The sequence below is a fragment of the Austrofundulus limnaeus genome, unplaced genomic scaffold, assembly GCF_001266775.1.
Source record: "Austrofundulus limnaeus strain Quisiro unplaced genomic scaffold, Austrofundulus_limnaeus-1.0 Scaffold39, whole genome shotgun sequence".
NCBI lineage: Eukaryota > Metazoa > Chordata > Actinopteri > Cyprinodontiformes > Rivulidae > Austrofundulus > Austrofundulus limnaeus.
In genome coordinates this window covers 2134403-2147929 of record NW_013952441.1, presented here as the reverse complement: position 1 = coordinate 2147929, position 13527 = coordinate 2134403, and the positions used below count along the sequence as shown (strand labels likewise).

The 13527-nt window shown below is 38.5% G+C and overlaps 1 protein-coding gene across 1 annotated transcript in view; it reads right to left on the bottom strand.

The window, feature by feature from the left end:
* prkcea (protein kinase C, epsilon a) overlaps positions 1–13527 on the bottom strand; it is a gene marked incomplete in the record, with an annotated part of 47008 nt that overhangs the window by 18662 nt on the left and 14819 nt on the right. Inside the window, 1 exon segment of the mRNA XM_014007075.1 lies at positions 4552–4615. Coding sequence (XP_013862529.1) covers positions 4552–4615 — 64 coding nt within the window.

Below are 13527 nucleotides of genomic sequence, written 5' to 3'. Positions count from 1 at the left end.
CACACACACACACACACACACACACACACACACACACACACACACACACACACACACACACACACACACACACAAAAGAACTTTTAGGTTTATTGTTGTTTTCATGTTTTTTCATTATTCTGTAATTTTTTAAGCAATTTTATTTGCCTATTTTGTGCTGTTTCAACCATTCAAACAATCTCAAAATGACATTCAGATGACGAGTGCTATGACTTTTGGTTCATTTACAGAAATATTTTCCACATAGAAATAATTTTCAATCTCTTCAGATCTAAACCTGCTTCAGCAGTCTTGTTACTTTTAGCTTTTTGCAATTTGCAATTATAAGCTTTTATCTAGCCTTGGTACTTTTAACTAATAGCTTTCTACTTTTAGTTTTGAGCTTGCTTTTTGCTACTCTTACCTACTATTCGGCAGTTTTTAACCTCAAGTTAACTTTTGATATTTTTTGTTAGCTTTTTGCTTATTTTAGATAGCTTTTTAGGTTTTATATAGTCTTGTGCAACATTTAGCCTGTAGCTAGCCTTTTAATACTTTAAGGTTTAGCTACCATTATGCAATTTTTTAGCTTCTAGCTAGCCTTTTTTGCTTATTGTAAATATCCTTTTGATGGTTTTGGGTTTTAGCTAGTCATTTGCTACACTTTGCTTATAGCTAGAATTTTGCTAAATTTATTTCAATTTTTTTCTACTTTTACTTTTAGCTACCAATCTCAATTTTTAGCTTCTAGCTAGCCCTTGATCCTTTTAACCAGTATCTTGCAACATTTAGCTTTTTGACAAAGCCTTTTTGTTATTTTTAGCCTTAAGCTATTGTCCTGCTAATTTTAGCTTATAGTTGGCCTTTCATACTTGGTTTTTGCTCATTTTAGATAACCTTTTATTGGTTTTAGGTTGTAGCTAGTCGTTTGTTACTTTCAGCTTTYAGATAAACTTTGCTGCTTTTTAACAAAGTTTATCTAAAACTTAATCTAGAAGTTGATCTATTCTGGGTTTTTTTAGCTTTAGCAACTCTATTCAGCTAGTTCAGTGAGTTTCAGCAGATATTCGGCATTCATACTGCATTGTCACGATTAAATTTGCTTTCTTACACTCTTAAATAGGATTTTCTTCTACACAAAGGTATTGTGCATCAAGTTGCTCATCGTTTAACAACCTCTCGTCTTCCTCTACTCTTCCTTCCCCTCTCCACACACCTACCACAAGCCTATGCATATACGTAAGTGTACGAGCCATTTATAATTTCATGTGTGGGCACTAAAACGAAGGACAGCATATTAAAATACTCCTCGATGAGCACCATCCTACCAATCCTTTACTTCCTCTCTACATCTCCCCTGGAAGAGAAATGCTTTCCAAGAGTAACCTTAAGACAAGAGAACCACCTCCACTCTCACTCCCACACACACACACACACACACACACACGCTCCGTCTCTGTGTGCTCCTGTCCTAGTTAGCCTTTCTTTCACTCTCCCAGCATCTCTCTCCAGGGTGCGTTGTACATGTGGTTACCGCTGAGCCTCTCCAGAGTTCGATTACAGACAGGATGACGAGGGACGTTCTGGGTTTGTGTGTGTAGAAATGTGTGCGTTCGTATAGCTGTGTTTGAGATGGCGGCGTTTGGTTGGAGGGGAGCGGCAGCTAAACAGGCCATTACTGAAATCATTTTGTTTTACATAATACATCATCCATCTGTTTAGCATGCAACACACACACACACACACACACACACACACACACACACACACACACACTGACAAGGAGAGGTTAAGACTAGTCGTAAAAACAGCGATATTGCTCCAAAGACAGACGTAATCTGAGAAAACAACTGCGAGGAGGTCATCCAATAAAAACGTTTAAACACGACAAAAAAATCCTCAATCAGCAGCATGATGATGATTTAAACAAAATATGATGAAAAGACAAAACAGCTACAAGTATTTTTAACAAAACTACAATGAAATACTTCTATAAAACAAAGTTACAGTGTAAATGGCAGCCCAAGAAATAAAACATAAGATGAAATGTTCACTTTTTCCATTTAAGATATCTTTATTTTCAGTTCATATTAATTCTGTATGTGCTTACATGAGCTGAATAAAAAAAACCCTGAAGCAGCAGCAAACGTGGGTTGTCAAATAGAATAAATGAAGGTATATTCAAAGTAAATATATTTAAAAAACTAAATTAATAATAGATTTCTATGCATTTGCAGAAAAAAAACACATTTTGTTTGGATTAAAAACAACACTGTCTTTGCAACCAAGTGTTTATAACATTTATTTTGTTAAAATAATTTAATATTTTGCACATTTATTTCATGTGACAGCTGTGCAGAACATCTGCAAACAGCTGCAATCTGTAAAAGCAGTTTTTGTTTGACACGGACCATCTTAAACGGACAATTTATGCAGAAACAAAACCTTATATTTGGATTAAAATAGACAATAAAGATGAGAGACGCACTCTTCACCTTCAAATGATCCACCCTGGAGGTTTTAATTGTTTGAAGTTGTAGCGGCATATAAATTTGACTGAACGTACCTGTGTARTTATGACTAAGTGACTAATTTAAAAGAAAACAATAACCCTTTTTAAAAATTGCTAAAATAGAAAGGTATATAGAGGGGAGAATAGACAAAAAAATGTACAAAACTCTTCATAAATGCGACAAAAAAACTAACGGCTGTCTTAATGATTTGGACTATAGATTGTCAAATTACTGTAGATGAAATAATAACTGTAAACTCCCTGAGACCAACAGATTCATCAGCATGAAGAGAAGAGGAAAAAGAAGGAATGAAAAAGATGGTGAGAAACGTCCCTCCAGCTTCTGAAACTGCAGAGAACAGATTGCACCAGGGGGAGAAAAAAAGAAAATCTGCTAAAAATACCACTCTTTCCTCTAGTTCTCACCCTCCATCTCTCCTACCATTACTCCTTTCCATTAGCAACACACACACACACACACACACACACACACACGCACACACGCACACACACACACACGCCATTAGTTTTTATCAGCATACATTAACACGATGGGCTCCAGAGCCAGCTGAACTGAGGAGAGGAAGTTCAGAAGTGGGCGGAGAGTGGGTCGTGAGGTCACAGCTGAGTGGCCAATCATCGATGAAGAGGGCAAGACAAGGATGCATGAGTCTGGCGTGTGTGTTTGTGTGTAATCCATGGTTCAATATCACCTACTATTTTAGGCTTCTGCTCACTTTCTTTCAGCTCTCTTCGTCCATTTTTTACAAAAACAAACGCGCCCCGCAGCTTTCTGCCGGCCTCCTCGGCTGCACTCAGGCTATCCAGCCACCGTCACAAAGACTGCGAGGCACAAAACCCGCTTCTATTTATAACCAGGTGTGAAGCTACACGTGTGTGGCTGAAAGTCACTCTTATCAGGCAGCATGTGACCAAGCTAAGGCGCGTGGACGGAGAAAGTGACCGGCAGAGATTACACGTCTAACCTGAGTTGACTATTTAAAAGAGATAAGGGAAACAAAAGGCAAGAAAGAAAAAAAAGGGAAAATCCTTCGTCCTCGGGTGTTCCATCACATCCCGCGGCCTCCACTTTCAAGGATATCGTGACAAGGATGCAACCCTGTTATACTTGTAACGTCCAGCCACTTGGGGGCAGTGAAAACAAGCCCTGGACAGAGCCCCGACACAAACATCAGTTTTCACACTTTTCTTAAAGCTAACTTGCTTATTTTCACATCCAGCCGTTACAAAACCACAGTAACTTTAATTAGAGTCTGTGTCTGGGCTTCTGGCAGAACTACCTCCAACAATACCTGTCTTTTAGCTTCATAATGTAGCTGCAATGTTCTCCATTAGCTGCTGTAGTCCCTAACTAGTTTGTGTAATTTGGTGAACCATTAAACAGCTGCAAACAATATAATAAGAACAGCAACAAGTAAACCTGATCAGTAAAGCTAAGAGGTGCCCAGCTGAACAAATAGCTGGTAAGGAAATAAAAATAATTTTACTAACAGTTAACTTTTTGATATTTAATGGCAGCTTTTTATTTCCATGCAGAAGAAGAGCAACAAAGTAGGGTTTCAGGATGAATGAATATTATATAATATATCATTTTATTGCAAAGCCATACTAATGAAAACTTACATCTAGACAAGTCTCGATGTTCTATGCCTCTCAGGTAATTTTCTGGTTGCCTTTGTTGTTTTTGGTTTGCTCTAATCATTCTGTTTGTCAGCGTAAAGCTGGAGTTTGCTGACATGTTAACCATATCACCTTGACGGCRCTTAGGGCAAAAACAAAAATAATCAATACAAATGAGAAAAAAATGATTTGTTTTGGATGTTTCTGTCAAGCTTACATAACATTAAAGTGGAATGAGATACGATACAGTGGTGGAGGTAAAACACAAGCAGCTAATTACTGCTAATTAATTCCACCTTTTCAAGCTTATTGCCCCCAGCTTTTGCACACGTCTGCTGCAGCAACACGCAGATACGAGATAACAAACTTTGGCGTATTGATGGTTTATGTCTGCACCAGAGAAACTGGGGCGGGCTTACCTTCAGTGGAGGATCCGGACAGATCAATGACCACGTACACTTTACCCTCCGGCTCCAAGTCAATCTACGCAGACACAAGACAGAGAGAAACTCCGAGTAAATCAGTGAGAAATTACACAGCTGCGCAGCGAGGGCAGCAGGGGGGCTGTCCTCGAGCACAAACACACGCCAGCCCACATGCAAGAGGTCATTATCTTCACTAGAATTACACTTCTCACCAGCACTTGAGTCATTATCACCATTAGAATCATTGTCTTTATAACTGTTATCCCAACATCAACAACGGGCTTTATTTATTCCTGCTATTGTTGAAAGAGAAACCTGCGTCTGTTATGCCGACTGTGTTTAAAAGCTTTCCCATTATCTCCATTGTGCCCTTTGATAAATAGCTTTGACAGATCTAAAATGAAACGCATGAAAACAACTTGCTTGGTTAACTAGAAACTTTTCAGAAAACGCCATTTTAAAGGGTKGGGGGGGSKGKGTTACGCAAAATTGACTTTAGCTTTATATCATCTCATAATGTCATCCCCTCATCGAAAACATCCCCAGTGTCATGCATGTCTGAGAAATCTTTCACTCTCCTGTGGTAGCCATTAGGAGGTGCCTAAACGATCGCTCATACAAAGCTCCGCCCATTAACCCAAAGCTCCTCTYCTGCAGCTGAGCTCCTGCACCAGAGAACGCCTCGCCCCCGAAGCATTGTTGTGAAGACATGCTGAAGTGGGAATGTAGGAAACGGTAGGAGATTCTTACAGAGAAAGAGGCCAATTTCAAGGAGGCTATGATGCAAAGTTAAATTTATTTTTGATGTATGTAGTGTTTTCATAACAAATGAAAGTAACATAGTTACTTGACTGTGGTATAGAACTGAACTATGTGCCTGGAAAATACACAGTAAGTGTTTTTGTGAGGTCAGCTGCCGTCCTACTGAGGATGGGTTGATGCACTAGGAAAGTGCTGTTACTGTCTGGGGGTGTGATTTGTCTTTAAAAATGCTCATGTAGGTGGGAAGTGTCAAAGTAGCATCCATCTGAAGGCCAAGATGCAGATTTTTTTTCGCAGCGCAGTTCTGTGCTGGAACAAGATGAGCAGCGTTAGTCACTTTAGAGCCGTAAAGCCCAGGATAACTAAAAGTTGTTTTGTTTTTATCGTCATCACTAAAAGATTTGTGGCAATCCCTGTTAGTAAACAAAAAAAAAGTTCTAAAGTTATGTGACTTTGTCATGTGCCATCCACATTGTGTGGCATTAGTAAGTTTCACAGTAACACCGTCTGCTTTTTAGGAATTACTGACTGTAGCATTTGTAACAGTAACAATAAATACAACAAACGACGTCACATGCTCGAATTCTGACCAGTGCACAAGTACGTTTTAACAATAATGTTTATTTTACAGACTAACGACTTGAAACTTGACCGATTGAACCTATGAGCCAAATGTAAAACAGGAACGTCTCTGTATGCTTTTATTATCATTCCAAACTTTCCAGATGGAGTTTTGGGAGCTGGGCAAGCTAAACCCTGTCAATAAAGAGAAGTTAGGAGGTGGCAGGGGGGTGAACGAGCAGAAGCAGAGCTGACTGAGATCCACAAAGATGATAAAAGACCGACTTTTTTAAAGTCTCCACTAAAAGCACACTTCTAAATCTAGTCTTGCTCAGGCCTGATAAACTAATAAACTCTTTTCCTAACAAAAAAAGAGACTTAAGAGGTGAAAAGTTGATTCTTTTTACTTGAATCCATAATTTAGTTGCTGCTGTTAAGAGTTATTTAGTTTGATGAGAGTTAAGAGATATTCCTTCACTTTTAGGTTCTCTTCATTGAATACCTGTGAAATTCAGAATAGAATTTAAAATCTTACATCTACTAAAGCACCTAAACCAAAAAAAATTACTAAATCCTCCCATGCAGCTGATTTTTGTGGCCAAACATTTCAAATTAAAACAAAAACGATTAAAAAGTAAAACCCTCCTTGAAGTATCACTAAAGGTAGAAATAATGGCATCCTGCAACTTCCAAATGTCTTTCTCTAAGGCTCAAATCAATTTGATTGATAACTTAAGAGGCTTTATTTATTTCACAATTTAATTTTTACCTACTTAAGTGAGCTTGCCCTTCTAAAACACACTGATCGTGCGCTTCATGCAGATCATTTTCATACTGAAAATAATAGGTCGAACGTTAAGTTCATGCATTTTACCAGATCAGGAACTGAGTGGTTGTTACGCTATGAAGCAATAAACCCGTTTATGGTTGCAAATGACAGTGGGCTTTTTATTGTTGCAAACTAAAACCCCTCTTCAACAAGAAAACAAAGAGTCAGCTGCTTGGCTGAATATCTGTTTGCTGCAGAAAGGCTAGCAAATAAAACTTTTCCAACAAAGCATGTCCAGCTAAAGCGTCTCATCCAAACCAGTTGTTTATGAATCATCAGTGAAGCCAATTCTCTTCTAACTTTATGAGACGTCAAGAAGACAAGAGGAAGAGGAAGCCAAATGAAATTGCAAAAAACTTACAGAAATGGCACGAAGAAATATGATTCAGTTTTAAAATCTCTGATTGCCACTAGAGGAAAATATTATAAGGTGTTTGATTTTTTACAATATGCTTCATTATGGACATAAAACAATTTTGCTTTACTGACACTGTAATGATAGCATATGTCAAAAAAATCTAATTAAAGTTAGCATGTTAATTTTAGATCAGTTTTCATATTTATTAAAATTTGTCTCTTTGTCATATATTATCAAACGACTGCATCAGCACACTTTCTTAACAATTAAAGTGTTTACAGTTATTTGACCATCCTATATAACTGTTCTATAAAGCTATTTGAAATGTTAACAGAAAAAAACACACCCACACGCAGTTATTCAACATATAATTACACATACGACGCACATGCAATTACAGAGATTAATAAATCCAGCAGAGCACGCAGAAGAGGCAGACGACACAGGAGAGACAGCAGGAGAGAGTGAGAAAGAGAGGTTTAAATCCGTTAAGCTCTGGGACAGCAGCAGATCCTCTTATGCAACAGTCAGACTCACACACACACACTCTCTCTCACACTCACACACATTCCCTTCCATCATGCATTGCTGAACATGAGATACAAAGAACACAAGCAAATACAAACACTCCCGCCCCTTTCTTTCTCCTCTGGTCCTCTGACAATCCTGGGTCCACTGCATGCATCCATAAACAATCGTAAAGAGACAAACTTACAAAAAATTCCAACAACAGATGAGCTTTTACAGCAGACAAAAGCTTTTAATGTGAAATATTGTACCCACTGATGTATATCTGAATTGTCTTTATGCCCCAGAGAATTCAAATTATAGCTTTGCAAAGTCAAATTAAGATTCGATTTATCCGTCTTAGTTTGGTTTTCTTCTGCTGCCAGATTTGGATCATTTTACTGGTTTAATAAAAACACCAAAAGGTTGCCAAATAAAAAAATTAAATCAGTAAAGTAGGAAAAATATTCTCTAATTATCTCCACAAATACAAATATGTTTCACATGTTTTGCCAAAAACAAAAAAAAGTTTCTTGAAGAGTAGAAAATCTGTTTTTGTTTTTCCACGTTATTTCGCTTCACAAAGTGCGAACTCTTGAGTTCGCTCTGGAACTAAATCTACTGAAAGACACAACCAAGCATGCAGGAAACCTTTTGTTGGAAGTATAACACATAACAGCATGGGATTTGTGACCTATAAATGCTATTGAATTCTTGATGTCCACCTTTGAAAACGACGTGCTAATCCCCAAATGTAGCCTCTTGCATAACGGCACATCTCAGTGGGGATTTCAGCTGAAAGATGGACTCAGACTGATTTGGAACAGAGCAGAGCAAATGGACAGCACTGCTATTGATTCGGTGTTCGCCTATGAGGAGGCACGCCAGCCAGAATGCTGCACATTTCCCACATCATCAGTTACCAACTACTTCAGGAGTGTTTTATTCCACGACTAATGCAGTCTTTGTGTAAAAACATAAACTTGACATTAATAATATTCAATTTGTTGTCTTTTTTTTTTTGTTTAGCTTTATTCTGACTGATTTTCATACTGGCTGCAAATATTCAGACACAAATCTTTCACTGCAGATTCCCCTCATTCAGGCGACTTTGCATCTGGTCAGATGTTTTTTTGTTTCAGGGTTCATTTTTACAGCCTGAGCTGTCCTGTCTGCGCCGCCAAAGAATCTGGTTCCAGAGAGGACCAAGCCCCGTGCTGGTTTCGAACCAACAACAGCTTAATAAATCAGGGGATAAAGGCAAGATTACCGTAAACACCAAGAGCTAAAATATTCTAATCAGCATCCAAGAAAAAAAAAAGCTAGTGAAGTGTTACGTCTACTTGTGTCCAGTGGTTCGTGAAATACTTTGGTGACGGCACACAAATACATGCCAAGAATCAGGTAAAAACATTTTTGCCTTTTGGCAGCAGGTTAAAAGAAAATATAGCACTAGGACTGTGTATTGGCAAAAATTTGGTGATAGGATCACAATATACAGTAGGGGTTACCATATATTACAATATACTGCGATACTGTAAGCAAGGCAATATATTGCCATTTTTTCCCGCCATAAGATTTTAGACTCAGAGCATAGCATGTATTGCATCCATACAATCTGAATAAATTCAGTTTATTTTTATGCAGTCAGAAGAACATTACCTGTGTTTCCATTGACCATGAAAATGCGCAAATTTGAATTTCGAAAATAAATTTGCTCAAAAGAAACACGTCAATTTAGAAAAAAAAATATGTTTTTCAACAAAATGGTTTTACGCTAGGATGAGGTGGTTTTACGGCCGTATCGAAATTTGTGTTTTTCGCAAAACTGCAATGGAAACGCTTTTTCGCATCACGGGAGTCACGTGATCAACAACCGGCTGTTTCTACTGGCGAAAAAGATGATGATAAAGAAGATAACAGGAAGTAGAAGTAGTAGTAATTTCACAGAAGTAGTAAAAGAAAGTAGTAAACTCACCGACTACAATTTCCCAAAAACCCAGCATACGTAGCCGCTCCGAAGTAGGGGCTTGTTGCTGGAAAGCCTCGATAAGACGCCGACGTCTCCTCTGATGATGAGCGCTAGTGTCGTGGTAGCAATATGCTATGTGTTTACATCCATTGCCGCCATGTTTGTAATGACTTATCGCGAGAACAAACGTATTCACGTGTGACTTTAAAAGCATTTCTTACTTAATGGAAACACCGCAGTTGCGAAACTGTGTTTTTTCGACATTAACAGAATATCGACAGTTTTGCACACATTTGCAATGGAAATGCAGCTAGTGAGAACTTCATTTGTATTTCAAAGTTCTTCTTACGTCAGTCCATTAAGTCTTAATTAAAAACCCATACAGTATCAGGAAATGACATATTGCAATATTGTTATGTCCAAATTGATGGGCTTAACTAATTCCTTAAAGGTTCCCAAACAAAAGCAAACAAGCACCAATAACCAACTTGTTTCCACCAGATGCTGTTTGGCTCCATCCCTCCAGTGGCTTCATTTTAAAGTCCATGTTTCAGAAGAAGAGTGCATCGTGTCCCTGACTGAACATGAACATGTATCATTCAGTGCAGCTAAAATACATTTTTCTGGTTTTGTGTCTATACCTTGGGAACTCTTGCAGATAATTTCCACACATTGTCTTCTGTGTTATATTACTCATGTCTGGCACATAAGCTGAACATCTAATTGTCCATGTTTAAACTCACCTACAGGTTGATTTCTAGCATGTTGTTACCGGTTAAATTAAAGATGTAAAAATACAATCAGAAGAGTGCCGAGGGYGTTTTCTGTTGAAAATTAACAAGATTTTCTGCAGTGCTCCTGTTTCAGACTTCCTTCTCCAGCCGGTCTGGTCTGTGGTGGCTGACACGACTTCCTTCAAAAACACTCCAGCCGTGTAATTTCAGCAATGCTGGAGCACCAAGATACTTCTGGAACATACTGCGGTGCCTCTACTGGAAACACAAGCACTGATTAGACAGACCCCCAATCAATGCAGGTGACTGAGTTGGAGCCACATTGCGTCCCAGTTACACCCGGCGGAAACTAGTGGAGACCAGCACTTACAAGAAAATAGCTTAGTATGGGAAGCTGTACATGGGACACTGACTGTAAATATAGCAATTCCATTAATAAAAGTTGCGTAACTTACTATGTGCTGTGCAAGCTGGCTCCACGATATGCTGAAGTGGAACAAAGCCTTCAATACAACCTTTATTTTAAGCTCGCACAAGTCAACATCTCCTTCACATACTTGTTTTCTATTTGAGCTGCCATAAACCAAGTCATCCCGCGATGCCCACACAGCAGTTTACTCAGGACAAAACAAACACGCGTATTCTCAGTCATTCCTCGAGCAGGTAAATGTAACCAAGGAATCCGATGAACTGCATTGAGGTGTGTCGCTTTGTTGAATCAAATGTTAAGGTAAAAGTCTGATTTATTAAGGGTGCCAAAGCTTAAGCACTGAAGCACCCTTTAAAGTAATTTAAAAAAAAAGGTACAAGAGAAAACCCAGACCTCTCTGGAGCGCTGCAGCTCAGACATACTTCACAGTAGAAAGAAACATTCAAARTKTAAACGGGCCACAGGAAGYAGGCCTGTCTGAACTGGTGTTTTGATATCTGTTATAGTGTTTACACATTGTAGTTCTAACACCTAAGTTAAATGATGAGGAAAACATTTCCTGAGTATTTTTTTTCCTTTCTCTAAATGAGGTTTYCTCTACTCCTTTCAAACAAAGTTAAAATAATCGACTATCTAGAGATTAAGGAATTATGAGTTYATTTAAAAGAAGTAAAAAAAAAGCCAAACTGGGAAGTGAAGGGAAGTTAGTTTTTTGCTTTGAGCTCAGATCCATGTTGAAAAGATGTTGATTACAATATATTTAATAAACATTTCTTCATAATAATGTCTGAAGTAGAACACAGTTTTCATTTGTATAATCAATTTCTACATGAATGGATATAACACAACATAATGTAAATATAAAATGAGATTACTAAAAAGTCAGCACATCAACAACACAACCCCCACAATAAAAAGTAAAAATAAAAAATAAAAGTTAAACAACCAGTGTGAAACTATAGCTATATATTTTTCTATTTAAATATAGTTGCAAGTCTAAGGTCATAATCACACCTGATAGTCCGGTAGACTCGGTTCCAATGGAGACCAAAGTTGCAGGATTTGTTTACCTTTTCAATTGGTGTGGTTCACAATCACGCTGCACTTTGTCAAACGAAAATAACTTGTAAATTACTTGTTCACCTCCCTCGCCTGTGGTGGCGCTGTACCAAGAACCACTGAAGGAATCGACACAAAAACCTCAGAAGAAGACATGGAGCACATCTTCCTTCTAGAGATGGGATAAATGGCTCTTTGAAGGGATCCGGATCTTGGGGAGYCGTTTGTTCATAGAGCCGTTCAAAAGAGCCGTTCGATTTTGAACGTATTATGTCATCACGTAGCCTTACATAATGACGTAATCCCGTCACGTGGGTGGAACCATGTGTTTGTCAAGCGAAAAAAACCCTCCCCCTTTCACCGTGAACTTCTGTACTCCACAACTCCACCTGTTTTCCGTGAAAAAGCAAAGCGGGAGCGATTTAAGTATGAAAAAATAAAGATTATATGAGGAATAAAGGGAATAAAACTACAAATGGCTCATTTACTGCCMGCRATTTGGCTCCTATCRTTCGTTGTAAAGAGCCGTTCAAAAGATTCGGATCGTTCGCAAAYGTCACATCTCYACTTCSTTCCTTCATCACAAAATGTAARCAAACTTGGAGTGACGTCGGATTTAGTGCATGTAAGATTTATTTTTTTTGTTTTGTTTTTGGCAAATGTACCAAACAAATAGTCTTCAACAAAATGGGTCCAGTGTGAGCGTAAGATGAGGCGGAACCACGGAGAATGTTGTTTCTCACACAAGGGCGTTGAGACGGCTCCATGTGAGGCAGCGTTCACCGAGTAGGAGTGCACCCAACTGCACAGCAGTGATGTCCTCCTTATACAGACATGAGTATCTTTATTACTGGTATTGCTCAGAATGACCTGCGTTATAGTCCGCTTCCTGCTTTTGGAGCGGTCTCCGGTCTGCTTGGCGTTCACACATGCAATGGAACCGCACCAGAGTGAACTGAGACCTAGGTTTTCAGGCGGACCAAAGTTCACTTTTTTAGTCCGCATCAGAGTTCGATTATGCGTGCACACCTCCCCRAACGAACCGGACTTTCCATGCAAAYGAACTAAAGTTCGATTAAAGCAGACTAAAGAGGGCTGCTGTAAATGCACTCTAAATGGACTTTTGTGCCAATGTGGCATGAGGCTCTATGGCTGAAAGTGGCTGCACAAAAAGGTGRGAATCATCCTATAAAAACATTTCAGCTGTCCGCTGTACTTTTCTAATATCCAGGATGATGAATGCTCTAGATCAAGAATGTCAAACTCATTTTCACCGAGGGCCACACAAGCATTCTGGTGGCCCTCGAAGGGCCAGTTGTAGTTTACTTTGACGTCTCATGTTTAACTTTGACTAAACAGTGTTTTAAAATGTCCTCTTTTAAACACTGACCAGAACTAAGTGTACAACTGACTAAATCTGTAATAAATACAGATATTCTATTAAAAGTGATGAGTTTCTAGTGAGCTGCCATCTTGAATTCTGAACTCTTCCACTTTCTGACAGGGAATTCCCATGAATGATTGACATGCATTATGGGAGATGTAGTTTATGGTCGATGCTGACTTTAAAGCAGCTCATTTTGAGACATTAATTAATACTGAGATATCCAACTAAACTGCCCAGTTACTTAAAGCCAACAGCTCAGGGGCAGGACAAGTATTATCTTTGTTTATTTTGTTGCATTTAATCATGAATTTAAAGTTTGCCATTGATATAAGAAACAATTTTCATATTGAGAAAAAAATATATATATACTG